This window comes from Loxodonta africana, chromosome 5 (genome assembly GCF_030014295.1).
Source record: "Loxodonta africana isolate mLoxAfr1 chromosome 5, mLoxAfr1.hap2, whole genome shotgun sequence".
Taxonomy (NCBI): Eukaryota; Metazoa; Chordata; class Mammalia; order Proboscidea; family Elephantidae; genus Loxodonta; species Loxodonta africana.
This window is the reverse complement of record NC_087346.1, coordinates 79,987,828-80,005,709: the sequence shown is the minus strand read 5'-3', so window position 1 is coordinate 80,005,709 and position 17,882 is coordinate 79,987,828. Positions and strand designations below refer to the sequence as shown.

The following is a 17,882-nucleotide window of genomic DNA, read 5'->3' as shown; positions in this document are numbered from 1 at the left end:
AGCTCGGCTGCTAACCAAAATGTCGGCAGTTGGAATCCACTAGCCACTCCTTGGAAACCCTATGAGGTAGTTCTTCTCTGTCTTATAGAGTCACTGTGAGTTGGAATTGAGTCAACGGCAATGAGTTTGGGTTTAAATGGGCTGCTGAGAGGCTCAGATTATATATATACACACACATATACATATACATGTATATATATGTATATATGTGTGTGTGTATATATATATACATATATGTGCCTGGGACAGTGAAGAGCTCAATAAATGAGTTGATTCTAGAATCTTGATAATTTTGGCAATCTTAAGAGAAATCGTGATAGGTAAATAGGAAAAAACAAAACAAAACAAAAGCCTGTTGCCTCTGAAGTGATTCTGACTCATAGTGACCCTACAGGACAGAGTAGAAGTGCCCCACAGGGTTTTCAAGGAGCAGTTGGGATTTGAACTGCTGACCTTTCCATTAGCAATTGCTTGACCACTGAGCTACCAGGACTCCTGATAGGTATAAAGAGTGCTTACCTAATCAAGAAATTTCTGGAAATTTTTTGATTTTAGGAGGAGGTGAGCAAGCAATTGAATTATGAAGAGTCAAGGACAAAGACATGGAGTCAGGAAATGTAGGTCCAATGCAGAGGGTGGGAGGCAGATTTCATTGACATGGAAGGATCAGCAGCCAAGTTCAGGCTGAGTAAGAGAGTTAAAGGCCTCAAATGCCAGTAGGCTGAAGTGTTTACATTTGACATACATACGAGGCAGAAGAGAGCTGATGAAGATTCTTATGGATTAAATTAAATAAATAAACAAACCAAACCCGTTGCTCTCAAGTTGATTTCAACTCATGGTGACCCCAGGTGTTACAGAGTAGAACTGCCCTAAAGGGTTTTCTTGGCTATAATCTTTATGGAAGCAGATTGCCAGGACTTTCTTCTGAGGCACCACTAGGTGAGTCAGAACCATCAACTTTTAGGTTAGTAGTTGCGCGCAAACTGTGCCACATGGGGTAGGTAAATGGTATATGTAAAAAAAAAAACAAAAAACTTTAAACTGTGAAGCACTTTATCAAAGTATTAGGAGTGTACAGACTGGGCGAGAGTAGGAAAATGCCGAGGACATACCTGAGCCAAGCAGAAATGTGGGATGTAAGCCTGGGCTAGAGTAGTGAGGCAAGAAGATGAATTTAAGATGCAGCAAGATTTAGTGAGAGACCCAGTGCACTCCAGAAAGGCCTTTCCTGCTTTGCAAAGCCTCCCTGCCTTTAAATATAGTCCCTACGGCTTTGTACCCTGACCTTTCCAAGTCTGTCCAGTTATGTTCTGTGTCTCTTAAAGGAGCTTTTTGGTGTCATACTCTGTATGGTGTTTATTAAAAGGCCAGCTACGTTTAACCAGCAGCTGCTCGATGCAGTGATTTGATCAGCCTCAGTTCGTCCAAGCAGTACAAATCCCTGCCAAGGAAATGGTTGCCAGGCCCTGTTTTGATCCCTCACAGAACTCCTTCCTCAGCCAAATAAGCATGCTCTTAAATATTCCCAGCATTATTTGGATTTAAAAACTCTTCCATGCCACCAATCAGAAAATGTCCAGTGATTTCTCTATGGAACTTTCAAACCTGGAAGAAAAACAAATCACACAGACTATCATAGAAACACAGATGGGATCCTCTCTCCCTGTCTCATGGTAATATGAGCTTATCAGCATTCTCCCCTTGCAAACTGCCACTAAAATTCCCCTCGCTTTTCATCTAGTATTCATCAAGGTCACATTACTTGAAAATTGAACAGCTGTGAAACCGAAAGTTTGCTGCCTATCATGAGACCTGGTGACAGGGCAGGGAACGGCAAAATCCACCCTCCCATTCCAGGGACATTTATCAAGAAGAAGGAAATATTAATCCTATGGTAAAAAATGATCAGTCCCATGGCATGTGTTTCTCTGTTGAGAAGTGAATGGCACAGACTTGAAAATGTAATAACCGCAAAGATTCCCCCGGTGCTGGGGGTGGTGGAACTTAATTGATTTATTCTTCCTCCCACTTACCCTTTTCTAGCCCACATTCCCAAAACCAAAGCATTCCTCTGGGAGCGAGTTTGTCCCACAGAATTGCAAGACAAAAAGGCATCCACTAGTGGGCCATGTAGCAGCAGAATCTTATAAGTTGATGGACACCAAAGGTCAATCTCTTCATGGGTCACTGTATTCCAATTAAAGCCAATTAAAGGAGAGCCCACTAGGTTTACTGAAGGCTACATATGTCAAAATCTTATTCTAAGACTTGCAAAAGAGATGGGAAGCAAGGAGAGCTTCCTTAGGAAATATGGGTAGTTAGAGAAGTAAGAGTCCCTAGGTGATGAAAACTGTTAACCCACTCAACCAAAAGGTTGGAGGTTCAAATCTACCCAGAGGAACCTCAGAAGAAAGGCCTGGCAATCTACTCCCCTGAAATTAGCCATTAAAAACCCTGTGAAGCACAATTCTACTCTGAAACACACGGGGTCGCCATGAGTTGGGATCAACTCAAAGGTACCTGTTTTTTTTAGATGAATGTGGTCAGTTCTCCCGGGCTAAACTAAAGGAGAGGAATGTAACAGACACCCAGATGACTTAATTTCAATATGGGGCTGTCCTTAATTTAACGCATGCTTTGATCAGATATATTGACCCCATGTGGGTCAGAGTAGTACTATGCTCCACGGGTTTTCAATGACTGAGTCTTGGGAAATAGATTGCCAAGCCTCTCTTCTGAGGCACCTCTGGGGGGGCTTGAACCTCCAGCCTTCCCTTTAGCAGCAGAGCACGTTAACTGTTGGCACTACCCAGGGGTCACCGTAAGTCAGAATCGAATTCATGGCGACTGTTTTTGTTTGTTTGCTTTAATTAAATCTAAGTGTGGTTCCTTGGTCTTGCTGTATATAATTATCTTCCCCTTATTCCAAACAAAAAACATGGGCTTTGTGATGCCTTTGCGGTTAAAACTCTTCAGATTGGATAAATTAGGTTTGTTTTTCATAAAACCTTCCCTTACTCATTCCAACTGTGTGCATGATTTTGCAAATGACATTATTATCAGCAACCCTATTCTGAAATCAATTCTAAGGCAATGCTACAATTATTATTACAATGAAGGCATATAACTGCAAGGTGCCCCTAACCACTTAGTGTCTTACATATCTATGAAGAGATTTAACATGGAATGCTAAATTTTGAAAAAAAAAGTCCCAGAAATGTTAATGTCCTTTGCTGTTGATTCTGACTCATGGTGACCCTACAGGACAGAGTAGAACTGGCCCACAGGGTTTCCAAGGAGCGGCTGGTAGATTCCAACTGCTGACCCTTTGGTTAGCAACCAAGCTCTTAACCACTGTGCCACCAGGGCTCTGCAAGTGTTAACAAGTAGAGAGAAAAAGGAAATCAGATAAATATGAATTGATCTGCCCACACAGATATCTAACCTAAAAATGGAATAACTAGTGCACAAAGGTGAATGTAAGTAGTCACAACAGAGTCTGGAGAAAAGTTTCTTCCTAATCCGTGAAGTAGAACCTAAAGTTTTAATATTCCAGTCCTTGGCTTCCAGGCATCTTCCCAATAGGGGTTTCCTAACTTTACTATCTTCTTAAGTCAAAAGGTGAGTAAGAAAGTTTTATATTTTTTAATATAAATTTAATTTTCTTTCTTATCTTGCCAACCGTCTCCCTGAGTCAGGGGAATGTAAACTCACGGTGCCCTTGAACAAGCACAAAATTTGGAAATGTAATTGAGGATTCCCATTTGTCTTACATTCAATGCCACTTTCTATAGAAAATGAAAAGGGTATTTTTCTTTTTTCATAGAAAAGGAGAAAATAAATGCCACAGATGTACTTGTTAACCCTTTCTGTGCTTCTAGGATACACTTAGGCAGAAGCACCAATAAAGCCAGGTCAGCATGTCTTTTAACTGGGATGGCCATGTCAACCCTTTCTGAGCTTTCAGAAGTGGGCCTCCAGTCTCTTTAAAAGTAAAACAAAACAAAAAACAAATAGAGTCCAGTGATCCAGTGTCGAACATGGGAGTGTATTTGTGTGTGTATGTTTAATTATTCCGGTTGGGAGGCAAACAAAGAATTGGAGAGGAAGAAAACTTCTATTTTGTTTTTCCACAGTGTATGCTATATAAGTGTGTGCTGTCTCCTTTGTTTATTCTCCTTTGCTGGTTCTTCCTCATCTCCCCATACCTCTAAATTTTGCAGTCATCAGGGCTTAACGCGCTCTCGTCTCTTCTGTTTCCTACATACTCTCCCCCTCACCCACCCCCCTGCCCCCACCCAGTGAGTCCATCAAGTCTCCCGGCTTTAAGCACATCTTTATGGCAACAATTCCCAAATTTATGTTTCCATTCCAGATCTCTTCCTCAATGCCAACTGTCCAGCTAAAATTTCCACGTGCATGTCTACCTGGCATTTCAACTTAACACTTCCAAAATACAACACATGGTTTTCTTTTCTTCTCAAATCTGTTCTTTCCCCATCTCAGTAAATGGTATCTCCATTCTTCTTTCTGTTCCTCGGGCCAACAATCTTGGAGTCATCTTGACTTTTTTTCTTCTTACCGCACATCCAATCCATCATCAGATCCTAACTGGCTATATCCAAATCACATGCAGAATCACCCACTACCACTACTTTGTTTTAGTTACAGTCGAGTTGGCTCAGACTCCTGGTGACCCCTCATACAACAGAACAAAACATTACCCAGTCATGCACCAGCTCCACAATTGTTGATGTGCTCAAGTTCACTGTGTGGTCACTGTTTATTTTTAGTGCCTTCTAACCTAGTTTCCCAGCACTATTGCAGATAATATTCTGTTGTGATCCTATGGTTTCAACGGCTGATTTTCAGAAACAGATTGCCAGGTCCTTCTTTCTAGTTTGTCTTAGTCTGGAAGCTCCACTGAAACCTGTCCACCATGGGTGACCCTGCTTGTATCTGAAATACTGGTGGTATAGCTTCTGCCATCACAGCAACACCCAAGCCGCCACAGTATGACAAACTGACAGATGGGTGGTCTGTCACTACTATCCTGGTCTAAACTCAACATTATCTCTTGGCTGGAAGTAGTCTCCATGGCAACAACTTCTAACAGGTCTCTCTGATTCTGTTCATCCCCCCTTACCATCTAGTCTGCACACAGAAGTCAGAGTGATTTTGTCAAACTCCCTCAGAGTAAAAGTCAAAGCCCTTATAACCTTTGGCAAGGCTCTACACGACATGGCCTGTACCCATTACCTCTCGGACCTCATTTGTGACCATTTTCTTCATTGCTGCATCGTTGGCAACTGGAACAGGACCTGATGCATAGTAAGTGCTCGTAAGTATTGCTAGAATGAATGAATGCCTCACTCAAGACAGAATATGGCAAACTAAAAAGGAAATGCTTAGAGATTGGGGCTATTTGAAAATAAAATCAAAGAAGCATTTAGAAACAGGAAGACCACCTAGAGGTCATTCAATTCATTTCTTCATTTTGCAGGTTCCAAACTAAGTCTTTGACTGCTTAAGTGAAATTTTCAAGGTCTTACAGCAACCAGTGCTGATGATCTGTTCCTGGTCCACATTAATTCGCTTTCCAGAACCTATTTTCCTTATTTGGGTTTTTCTTGCAAGCACTGTTTTTTTTCAGGGTTTCCTTCACATGTTTGACATTTCAAATTCCCACCTGTTACTAAGCAGTTTAGCGTGGCAATTAACAACACACGTTCTGGGTTCGGTATCTCTGAATTTATGTCAGGCAACTCTGCTTACTGTGTGACTATAAGCAAATCACTTAATTTCTTTGTGACTCAATTTCTTCATCTGAAAAAGGGGATAATGGGGACACCCCACAGGATTAATTGAATTAATTGATATATGCAAAGTGCAACGTACTTGGTACATAGCAGGAACTCTATAAATGATGGATGTTATTATTTTGATTAAAAGAGTAGTTATTATTCATGACGCTATGCTCCAAAGCATAAAAATGTAATGAAATAAAACATCAAAGGAAGGATAGAGGGAGGAAGAAAAGTAAAAGAAGAAACAGAGGGAGGAAAAGAGAGAAAGGAAGCTTATTTAAACAGGTCAATTAATTATAATGTGACCATCATATATGAGTAGGCCCATGTAGCTTAGATTCTAAAAAAAAGTCAAGTTTAAATATATTTAATATAGTTCATCTATTGCTTTCAGCTGGGGTTTTAAAACAATTCAATTATTTTAGCCTGCTAGTGGTGAAGGGATAATGGTAATATGAATAATGCTATGGATTGTTGTTGTTAGGTGCCAATGAGCGCCTTCCAACTTACATCAACCTTATGCGCAACAGCACTCCCCAGTTCTGCCCCGTCCTCACAATCACTGCTACGTTGAACATATTGCTGCAGCCGCTGTGTCAATCCATCTCCTGGAGGGCCTTCCTCTTTTTCATTGACCCTCTACTTTGCTTAACATGATGTCCTTCTCCAGGGACTTGTCTCTACTGATAACATGTCCAAAGTACATAAGACAAAGTCTTGCTGTCCTCACTTCAAAGGAGCATTCTGGCTGTACTACTTCCAAGACAGATTTAATGCTGTTCTTAATACCATAAACAATTGGAAGTCCAAAGAAATTTTACCAAATAAAAATAAAACTTCCATAGCATTTTCAAAATCAGTGGATTTTGACCATCTTTGGAATTTTTTTTTTTTTTTTTTCTAAATAGGCCACTAGGAATGAAGAGTAAACCAAAGAAACAATTAAATATTTTTGGTCTGTATTTCTGGCTTCTCACTTGATTCTTCAGTATTGTCCAAAGTGTAGTTACATTTAAGTCTGTTTTCTCTCCATCTCCAGATAATATTTCTCAAACAGAAAAAAAAATGACGATATTTTCAAGCCCATTTGCAAAAATTAAAAAATATATATTATATAGAAAAATTCAAAAACAAATTACTATTTTGGTATTTAAACAAACTCTGATCCTCCACCAAATCATTATTATAGTTGTCTTTTAAATGTAATAATAATTTTATTAAATTATTTTACCAAAATACCCATAAAGTTTAGAAACATAGACTTGCAGTATTAAATGAGAGTGAAATAATAGTGATGGGAGAAAAAAAGAACAAGAGATTAATAGATCTGGCTTTCTACATATAGCACAAAACATACCAAAAATGAGTTATTTGGGCCTCATCCCTGGGCCATGTCCGAGAAAAGAAGGTATGACTAAGGAAAATTCTTTGAGAGGAATTCTTTGGGCAAAATTCATAGAAAATTACAGATTTGACTGAATGAACAAAAATAACATTACTTCCTCAGAGGTCATCCAGAATGGAACTGGAGATGAATGTGAAAGCCTAAAAAATATGTTAATTATGCAAAAAAAAAATAATCAAATATTGAAGCTATACATCACGTTCTGTAGTTTCTTCTAATTAAAAAAAATTTAAGATATGCTTTATATTCTAGAGTCTTTACACTCTCTTGGACATTGCCATTAAACAATGGCTGACTATGCATGTGGCACACTGGGACAGGGCAAGAGACAACACATCGCTGAGAGTAACTGTGAGGAACATGAAGATTGGAAGGTCTTCATCCTGAGGGCAGAGTCTTTGAAAAAGAAAATGTTGATGCTAGAAGCAGAAAGGTGCTGAGATATCAAAATGGCTTGGAGTGGGAGGCTAAGAATTGTTCTGTTTAGGGATTTCATTAGACTGCTCTTTCATCAAAAGCCATTGGAGAGAAATATAAAAACAACATTAATCTGTAGCATGCAAAAAATTAGAAAATACATTTAGGATGATGAGAAAGATTTTTGAACACTGTCAATTATTGAATGGTGGAATAATCTCCCAAAGGCAGTATGAAAAAGGCTATCATTTAAGACATTTAAAATCAGACTGGAAAAAACACATGAATACATAAAGTTGGCCTTGTTCTCCTCCCTACATTGGTGGCTAGGCCCACACAAGCATGGCCTAAGTCACCACTGGGTTTCACAGCCTATGAGCACCTCCAGATTAGCCACTAGCATGAAAGAAGAAGGAGGAAGACTGGGCTGGAACTGATGACTCACATCAAGATGATTTGCCCAGCATGTTCCTGGCTCAGTTACAACTTCTCCAGGATGCTAAGAAAAGAGCACTTAACATGGAATCACCATACTCCCACAGTGCAGCTCAGAGAAGTTTCCAGAGAATACAGGATGTTCTTCTCTACTCCACCCCGCTTTAAATTGGCCTATGTTTTGTTTTTTGTTTTTTTAATTGGAAACAACCCGGGTAGAAGACTATACAGTCTATGTAGGACAGACATGACCTTAGACAAGGGGTCAGCAAATTATGGTCCATAGGCCAAATCTTCCCCACTGCCTGGTTTTGCGCCATTTTGAACTATAATGGCAGAGTTGACTAGCTGTGACAAAGACTGCACGGCCCACAAAGCCTAAAATATTTACTATTCAACCTTTAACTAAGGCCAACTCCTGCCTTAGACTAGTAACTTTGAAAATACTAACTCAAGCATCTCCAAGGTAATATATATAAAACTGTGACTTTCTTCTTCCCTTTTTAGTTATGGAATAGAGAAAAATAATTAAAATTTGATAGACTATGCCAGCTTCCCATGAATCCAGTCCCAGCTATCACATGCTAGAATCTGGAGCCCATAACAGTTATACCCAAAATAGTGTCGTGGTGAGGAGTGGAAACACCAGAACCAGAAAGACAAGAGTTTCAGTCCCAGATTTGCCATTTACCAACTGTGTGCTCTTTGATGAGTTTTGTCACTTTTCTAATCTTCACCTTCCTCCCCTTGAAATAAAGTAAAAAAAAAAATTACCTAGTCCATATATTATTGTATGTACTTTACACAGTGCCTGATACACTGGAAGTACTCAGAATATTACCTAGTTTTATGATTACTAATATTATCAAAAGATTAAAACTCAGGGAAATGGATTTTCTGTAGTTTAATAAACTGATAAAATATAAATGTATTGCTTGTTAAGCATTACCTGCACAGTTTTTTCCAGGATCTTCACAGAGAAGGTTTTCAGTTTCAGGACTTCTGGTTGAGTTCACATCTGCTACAACACAGTGGAGGATCACTAGACCTTCAAGTCCAAAACAGAACCAAAAACAAACATGAGAATTTGCCTAATGAGAAATTCTGTCAAACGCATGACCCATTTTCAAGTCATTCTCCCACAACAAGTGAGGGGTAAATAGGCCGGCACGTTCTCATCATTTTTTCAGCTCAGCGCTAAAGACAAAATTCTCAAGCCAGCATCATTTACATCTAACTGGTTCAGTGGTAGAATTTTTGCCTTTCATGTGGGAGACTAGGGTTTGATTGCCGGCCAATACATCTCATATGCAGCCACTACCTATCGATCAGTGGAAGCTTGTATATTGCTATGATGCTGAACAGGTTTCAGCAGAGCTCTAGACTAAGATGGGTTTAGGAAGAAAGACCTGGCAAACTACTTCTGAAAATCAGCCAGTGAAAACTGTATGGATTGCAGTGGACCAATCCACAATAGATCTTGGGAATGCCACAGGACTGGGCAGTGTTTTGCTCTGTTCTATGTGAGGTTGCCATGAGTTGGGCTCAACTCAATGGCAGTTAACAACAACATGCATCTTAAATAAGGAGAGCTGGCCATAGCTTGTGGTGAAGCCTTGTCATAAAAGCAGAGTATGAAGTAGGACTGAGTTCTTAGTCATTGGATATATACACTGGTGAATTTCCAGAGAGAATGGATGACGAATACACACGCCAATGTACCTTCTTCATTCCACACAGACTCAGTGTTTCCCAGGCATTGAAGACTGAATATATCTCCTTCAGGGCACATAAGAACTAGATATTAGATCAGTGGGAATTATTTTAAAATTGCTGGTTTCTCCAGATAAGCATTTCAGTCTCTGAGACAGACACGTCTAAATGGGGAGGTGGAGGAGAGGAATACTGTGTGTGGTTAGAATGGTTTAGAATTAAATGTGTGGTCCTTTTGTGAATCCTGATTCAAACATACCAGCTGCAAAAAGTCACTTATGAGATAATTGAGAAATTTGACACTGATTGGGCATTAGGAGATATTAAGGAATTTTTGTAGATATTTTAAAATCTGGTAATGATATTGTGGACTAGGTTATAAAACAGAATTCAGATCTCTTAGAGATGAATATTGAGATACTTAGTGATGAAATCAAGGTATCTGATATTTACTTTAAAATAGTCCAACAATGGAATGGAGGTTCAATACAGTGAAGGAAAGGTCTAGATGAAACAAGTTTGGCCTGGTGTTGATAACAGTTGAAGCTGGGTGGTAGGTACACCTCAAGTTCATTATGCTATTCTCTCTACTTTTTATGTTTGAAAATGTCTATAATAAAAAGTTAAAAAAGAAAAAAAATGGGAAAGGAAGGAAAAGGAAAGAAGAGGCGAGGTGGGGCAGGGCAGGGCGAGGTAAGGCAAGGCGACATGACTTTGAGATTAGCTAGCTCTGAGGCGAAAGGAGCCCTGGTGGCTCAATGGTTAAGTGCCGGGCTGCTAACTGAAAGGTGGCCAGTTCAAACTCACCCAGCAACTCCACAGGAGAAAGATGTGGCTATCTGTTCCTGTAAAGATTATAGCCTAGAAAGCCCTATGCGGCAGTTCTACTCTGTCACTTGCGGTCATTATGAGTCAAAAATAGACTGAAGGCACCTAAAAACAACAACAGTTCTGAGATGGGGCAGAGTGAGGCAACATAACATTGCATTGAGGTTAGCTAGTCCTGAGTTCCAGACCTGTTTTTGCCACTTTACAATCTCCATTTACTCATCAGCAAAACCAAAAAAACCAAACCCATTGCCGACGAGTCGATTCCTACTCATAGCGACTCATCAGCAAAGTGGAGCAAATTATAGGTTCTACTTCAGTGTTGCTGTAAGGATTCATCCAGATAAGTATGCAAAATACTTAAGACAGTGCCTGGCATGTAATCAATGCTCAACATAAATGACTCATTATTACAAAATAGGCAGGAATAGAATAACTTGTCTATTGGTTGTATTGAAATTTATACATCCAGCCAATGCTTCCAAAACTACATGTGTTCTCCAATCCAGTTCAGTTCTGTGAGCATCCATGAGCATCCAAGGACACACAGGTGAAAATAAGATACGCTCTGTCTTAAAGTTGCTCCAAAGCTACTAAGGCAGGCAATCATCTAACCAATTAACAGTAACTCAAAGCGATAGTACTGTACCAGAAAACAATAGGTATCTAGCAAGTTCAAAGGTCAAAAATGTTTTCCAAAGACAGACACTTTTCTGTCTATCAAATTAGAATTTTTTTTTAAAAAAACAAAGAAATGCCACCAGTGTTGGAACAGTGAAGAGAAATGGATGCTCAAATCCACTGGTGGTGGGTAAATAAGTAATACTTTTCTGGAGAACAATTTAGCATTATTAAAAAAAGCAAGACACTAAAAAAAAAAGTACAAACACTTCAATTCAGAAATTACATTTCTAGTAATTTTCCCAAAGGAAATAATTCAGAATACATGAAAAGATTTAACTACAAAAATGCCCAATACGGCATGGATTATAAAAAATTAGAAATTACCTAAGTATCTAACCATAGAGGGCTGATTAAATACATTTAACCACCATCACGTGGAGGGGCCCTGGTATCCCAGTGGTTAAGTTCTGGGCTGCTACCCAAAAGGTCGGCACTTCAAACCCACCAGCTGCTCTGCGGGAGAAAGATGTGGCAGTTTGTTTTCGTGAAGATTACAGCCTTGGAAACCTATGGGGCAGCTCTACTTTGCCCTATAGGGTCACTATGGGTTGGAACCAACTTGATAGCAGTTTTTTTTTTTTTTTTTAATCATCAGGCAATGTAATGCTATATATCTACTCCTGACTTATTGACTATCTCATTAACCAACATTTTGCATTTATGACAATAGTAAAAAATCTACTGACTATTCTGTACATTAACATCTGTCAGTAACCCTTTCATGTCACATGGGACATACCACACCCATCTACATTTTCTGCCTGTAGAGTCCAGAGGACATACGTGTCCCACATAACATTTTGTGATCTGATGTGGTCATCTTCCATTTTGTTGTAATGTTGATACTCATATAACGACCTAGTCTTTGGAACCTAACCACGTTGATAAGTGAGGAGTGGGTGGTACAGCCATAAATAAAAGATGATGAAACACTAACAGAATATCACAATACATTCTTAAATAAGAGAAGCAGGCTATAAGATAGTAATTTTTTGTGGCATGTGTGTTGTGTGTGCGTGCGCGCTTGTGTGATATGTATATAAAACTATCCAGATAGATTTGTTTGTTGTTAGGTGCCGTCAAGTTGGTTCCAACTCATAGTGATCCTATGTACGACGGAATGAAATGCTGCCCGGTCCTGCATCATCCTCACAATCATTGCTATGTTTAAGCCCACTGTTGCAGCCACTGTGTCAATCCATCTCATTGAGGGTCTTCCCCTTTTTTGCTGACCCTCTACCAAGCAAGATGTCCTTCTCCAGGGACTGATCCCTCCTGATAACATGTCCAAAGTAGGCAAGGCAAAATCTCGCCATCCTTGCTTTTAAGGAGCATTCTGTCTGTACTTTTTCCAAAACAAATATGTTCATTTTTCTGGCAGTCCATGATATATTCAATATTCTTCACAAACGCCACAATTCAAATACATCAATTCTTCTTTGGTTGTCTTTATTCATTACCCAACTTTCACATGCATATGAAGTGATTGAAAACATCATGGCTCCGGTCAAAAATGTAGGTAAATAGCTTGACGGTTGCTTGCATTGATTAGAAATAGACCTTTTCCTTATTTTTGCTTATTTGCACTTTCTAGTTTTTCTACAATGAGTATTTATATATATACCAGTGACTCATTGCCATCAAGTTGATTCCAACTCGTAGTGACCCTATAGGACAGAGTAGAACTGCCCCATAGGGCTTCCGAGGAGCGGCTGGTGGATTCGAACTGCCCATCTTTTGGTTAGCAGATGAGATTTTAACCACTGAGCCACCAGGGCTACATATATACACACACACACACCATATATATACACAGAGAGAGAGAGAGAGACAATAAGAAAAAAAAGGAGTGATTTTTTTTTTCCCCTAAACACCTGCCCCCTCCCTTCATACTTAGAACAAACCAGAAGCAAGCAATCACCTAGACTACTTATCTTTTGATCCTGTTACCTAATACAGAACATAATGGGTATTAGACAAATCTTGAAATAAACAATGACTCAATATAACAACAACAACAAAATCCTTAAAACTAAAAAATTCCAATAGCAATTTCTTGTGGAAAATAGTAAAAGAGGTTTAATTAATTTCTAAAATCCCGCTTATGGGTTTTCTTCACTGGGCACAATCAGGAGATCTCTATTCAACTCACAGCAACCCTATGTGTGTCAGAGTGAAAATTGTGATCCACAGGGTTTTCAGTGGTTGATTTTTCAGAAGCAGATTGTCAGGCCTTTCTTCTGAGGTATCTCTGTGTGGATTTGAACCTTCAGCTTTTCATTTAGCAGCCAAGTCTGTGAGTTGTTTGCACTACCCAGAGACTCTCCAGCTGTTATTTGCTGTTGATTCAATTCTGACTCATGGCAACCCCATGTGTTTCAGAGTAGAACTGTCCTCCATAAGGTTTTCAACAGCTGTGATCTTTTGGAAGTAGAGTGAAAGACCTTTCTTCCAAGGCTTCTCTGGGTGGACTCGAACTACCAATGTTTTGGTAAGCAGTATTAACCATTTGCACCACCCAGGGACTCCCCAGCTAGAAGAGGGAGTCTTAATTCCCTTAAAACCCTGACTGGGGCTCTGAACATTCTGAAAGGTTGAGGCCTGTGCCCCAGACTCCCTTCTACTGATGTTCACGCCACATGCTCGTATCAGTTGATGGAAAGGGGCCACAATCCTCAGAGGTGGAGGCAGAACCCTTGGGGAGCAGGAGGCATCCTCAGCTAAACCAGCGCCAAGCAGATGGAACTGGAGAGGTGTTGGTGCTCTTCCCACTCCCCACTCCAACCATCTTCAGATCATAAAGTGGTGGCCTATGAGTCAATCCAGCTGGATGAAGAACCATTTTCTTGGTCTGCACAGCTTTAAAAATTCAAACAAGACAGTTCACATTAAACCTGGATTTTCTGCTCCCTTATTTTTTTTTTGGAAAGAGTAACATAGGTCTGGAGCTCCTTTTAGCAGCAAATGGCTGGAGTTAAGTAGCAAGTGACTCTTTCAAATGCCACAGACACCATCAGGCTCACTTCACGCACTTGTTTAAATGCCTGTACCATGACAGGCATTTGAGTTTTTGATTTGTTTGAAGTGTCTTAAAAATCAGAGAAATACTCACAAATCCATCCACTAAATGCTAAAGACTGCTTCAAAGAGAAGGAACGCTCCTGTTCCATTCATAATTCATCAAATATTTATTAAGCATTATGTGTTTGGCACTGGTGCAAGAAATCAAAGGTTCCAAGATAACAGTATCACTAACGTGGTAAGGAAGACAGACACACAGGCCTTTAATATGCAGCGTAGTAAGCACAACAACAGAGGTAACACAGGAGCAATACAGAGGATGGAGAATCAACTCTGCCTAATGACAAAGACTTCACAGAGAAGGTAAGGTTTATGATGAGTTTTAATGATGAATAATTTTTTTTTAAAGGATCAATAACTTCTAGAAAATACAAAATTGCATAAGCAAGGGGGCATCACATAGTATATTACTTGGTTTGGCAGTAGACGATATTTAGATAGTTATAATAATGTAAATACTGATAATTTAACAAAAAGTTGTCATAAAATCAGGGCCAATAATTAGCCTTCGTAAACCAGTCTGGAGAAACTGGTTCTCATTAATCAGTGTCCGTGATCAAATGTTTTGAGTATCATCCCTGTAGTTAACTATACTGGAATGGTGGGAGGAGAGAAACTCAGTAGGTAAAGTCTAAACCTGACAAGCCAAGAAATAGCATTATAAGCAGACTACTTAGTAATATGGAGGCGAATACCAATCACAAAGATATAAGGTACACAGGAAGAAAACCAGGTTGGGCAGAGAGAGATAAACTCAGTTTTGGACATTTTGAATGTGAGACGACCATGGTGTTGCAGTGGTTAAGAGCTACACCTGCTAATCAATAGGTTGGCAGTTAAATCCACCAGCCACTCCTTAGAAACCCTATAGGACAATTCTACTCTGCCCTATAGGGTCTCTGTGAATCAGAATCAACTTGACAGCAATGGGTTTGTTTTTTGTTGTTGTTGTTGTTTTTCGATGTTATATAAGGAGCCCTGGTGGCAGAGTAATTAAGTGCTAGGTGCTAACAGGAAGGTCATCAGCAGTTCCACCACATGAGACACTCCGCAGGAGAAAGATGTGACAGTCTGCTTACGTAAAGATATACAGCCTTAGAAAGCCTGTGGGGCAATTCTACTCTGTCCTATAGGGTCACTATGAGTTGGAATTGACTCGACAGCAAGGCGTTATGGGTCATCTGGAGTTGGGGTGGGGCAGTGGAGGGGTGCAAATGGTTAAGAGATTGACTACTAATTGCAAGGTTGGTGGGTTGAATCCATCCAGGAGCACCTAAGAAGAAAGGCCTGGTGATCTGTTTCTGAAAGGTCACAGCCTTGAAAACCCTACGAACCAATTTTACTCTGCACACATGGGGTCGCTAACAATTGGAACTGAATAGACAGCAACTACAAACAAACCACTAAGATCAAAGAGGGAGAAACTGAAGATTTTTACCAAATTCTGCAACCTAAAATTGATCAAACATGCAATCAGGAAGCACTGATAATTACTGGATATTGGAATGTAAAAGTCGGAAACAAAGAAGAAGGACCAGTAGTTGGAAAATGCGTCCTTGGTGATAGAAATGATGCCAGATGTTGAATCATAGAATTCTGCAAGACCAATAACTTGTTCATTGCAAATACCTTCTTTCAAAAGCATAAACGGCAACTGTACACGTGGACCTCGCCAGATGGAATACACAGGAATCGAATCAACTACATCTGTGCAAAGAGACCATGGAAAAGCTCAATATCATCAGTCAGAAAAAGGCCAGAGACAAACTGCAGAACAGACCATCAATTGCTCATAAGCAAGTTCAAGTAGAAGCTAAAGAAAATTAGAATGAGTCAACGAGAGCCGAAGTACAACCCTGAGTATATCCCACCTGAATTTAGAGACCATCTCAAAAATAGATTTGACATGTTGAACACTAATGACTGAAGGCCAGATGAGTTGTGGAATGACATCAAGGACATCTTACACGAAAAAAGCAAAAGGTCATTAAAAAGACAGGAAAGAAAGAGAGGACCAAAATGGATGTCAGAAGAGACTCTGAAACTTGATCTTGAAGATTTAGTAGCTAAAACAAAAGGAAGAAATCATGAAGTAAAAGAGCTGAACAGAAGATTTCAAAGTACGGTTAGAGAAGACAAAGTAAAGTATTATAATGAAATCCTCAAAGACCTGGAGATACAAAACCAAAAGGGAAGAACATGGTTAGTATTTCTCAAGCTGAAAGAACTGATAGAAAAATTCAAGCCTTGAGTGGCAATACTGACGGATTTTATGGGGAAAATATTAAATGGCACATGAAGCATCAAAAGAAGATGGAAGAAATACATAGAGTCGCTATACCAAAAAGAATTGGTGGACATTCAACCATTTCAGGAGGTAGCATATGAACAAGAACCAATGTACTGAAGGAAGAAGTCCAAGCTGCACTGAAGGCATTGGCAAAAAGCAAGGCTCCAAGAATTGACAAAATTCCAACTGAGATGTTTCAACAAACGGATGCAGTACTGGAAGTGCTCACTCGTCTATGCCAAGAAATTTGGAAGACAACTACCTGGCCAACCAACTGGACAAGATCCATATTTATGCCTATTCCCAAGAAAGGCGATCCAACCGAATTCAGAAATTATCGAACAATATCATTAATAACACATGGAAGTAGGATTTTGCTGAAGATCATTCAAAAGTGGCTGCAGCAGTATACTGACAGGGAACCCCCAGAAATTCAGGCTGGATTCAGAAGAGGATGTGGAATCAGGGATATCATTGCTGATGTTAGATGGATCCTGGCTGAAAGCAGAGAATCCTGGAATGATGTTTATCTGTGTTTTATTAAGGCTCCAATCTTGACTTCTTAAAAAAACTACTTCAAGTACCATTACCTTGTAGAAAGATCACTAGACTCAGTCACTAACTCATTATGTGACCTTGAGCTAGTTAACAAACTTTCCTGACTTTTTTCCTCAAGAGGAACTAGTATCATAGGTCCCTTGCCCATCTCATTACCTAGTTCATGAACATTAAATAAAATAATACAGTAAAGATTTTTTTAAAGGAACATGCATTATTAACAATAGCCATCTTTATCAGGGAAAGCAAGGATTGTACTTCAGGAAAAATGAAAGAAAACATGGCACTTAGAGGTAGAAAATATAATATTTCCATTCCCCAAAGTCTCCAATTATCTTACATTTCATAATTAGTAAGAACTTTTCCTTCAAATTTTTTTCATTCAAAAAGATTACTAAATATTTCTAATAATACTTCTATAAGTTCTATAAATATTTATGTTGAGCTGGTTTTCGCCTTCCTGTAGTTTTACTCTAATCTCTCACCTGGGAGATTCTTATATATTGGTAGCTAGTTATCAAGTCTCCCTGAACGGATTTCTCTTCTCCTGGTTCCTTGGACCATATTTCAGCTGACATCATCAAGACTCCTCCTCATCAGCCTTGTCATTCTCCCCTCAATGAAGATGGAAATAAAATGCCATCCCACATGGTCTTCAAAC

At 39.4% G+C, this 17,882-nt stretch overlaps 1 protein-coding gene across 1 annotated transcript in view; it reads right to left on the bottom strand.

The window, feature by feature from the left end:
* Nucleotides 1–17,882, bottom strand: part of BTC (betacellulin) — a 51,624-nt gene that overhangs the window by 10,109 nt on the left and 23,633 nt on the right. Inside the window, exon 2 of the mRNA XM_003414216.3 lies at nt 9,017–9,115. Coding sequence (XP_003414264.1) covers nt 9,017–9,115 — 99 coding nt within the window. The remainder of the gene's footprint in view (nt 1–9,016; nt 9,116–17,882) is intronic.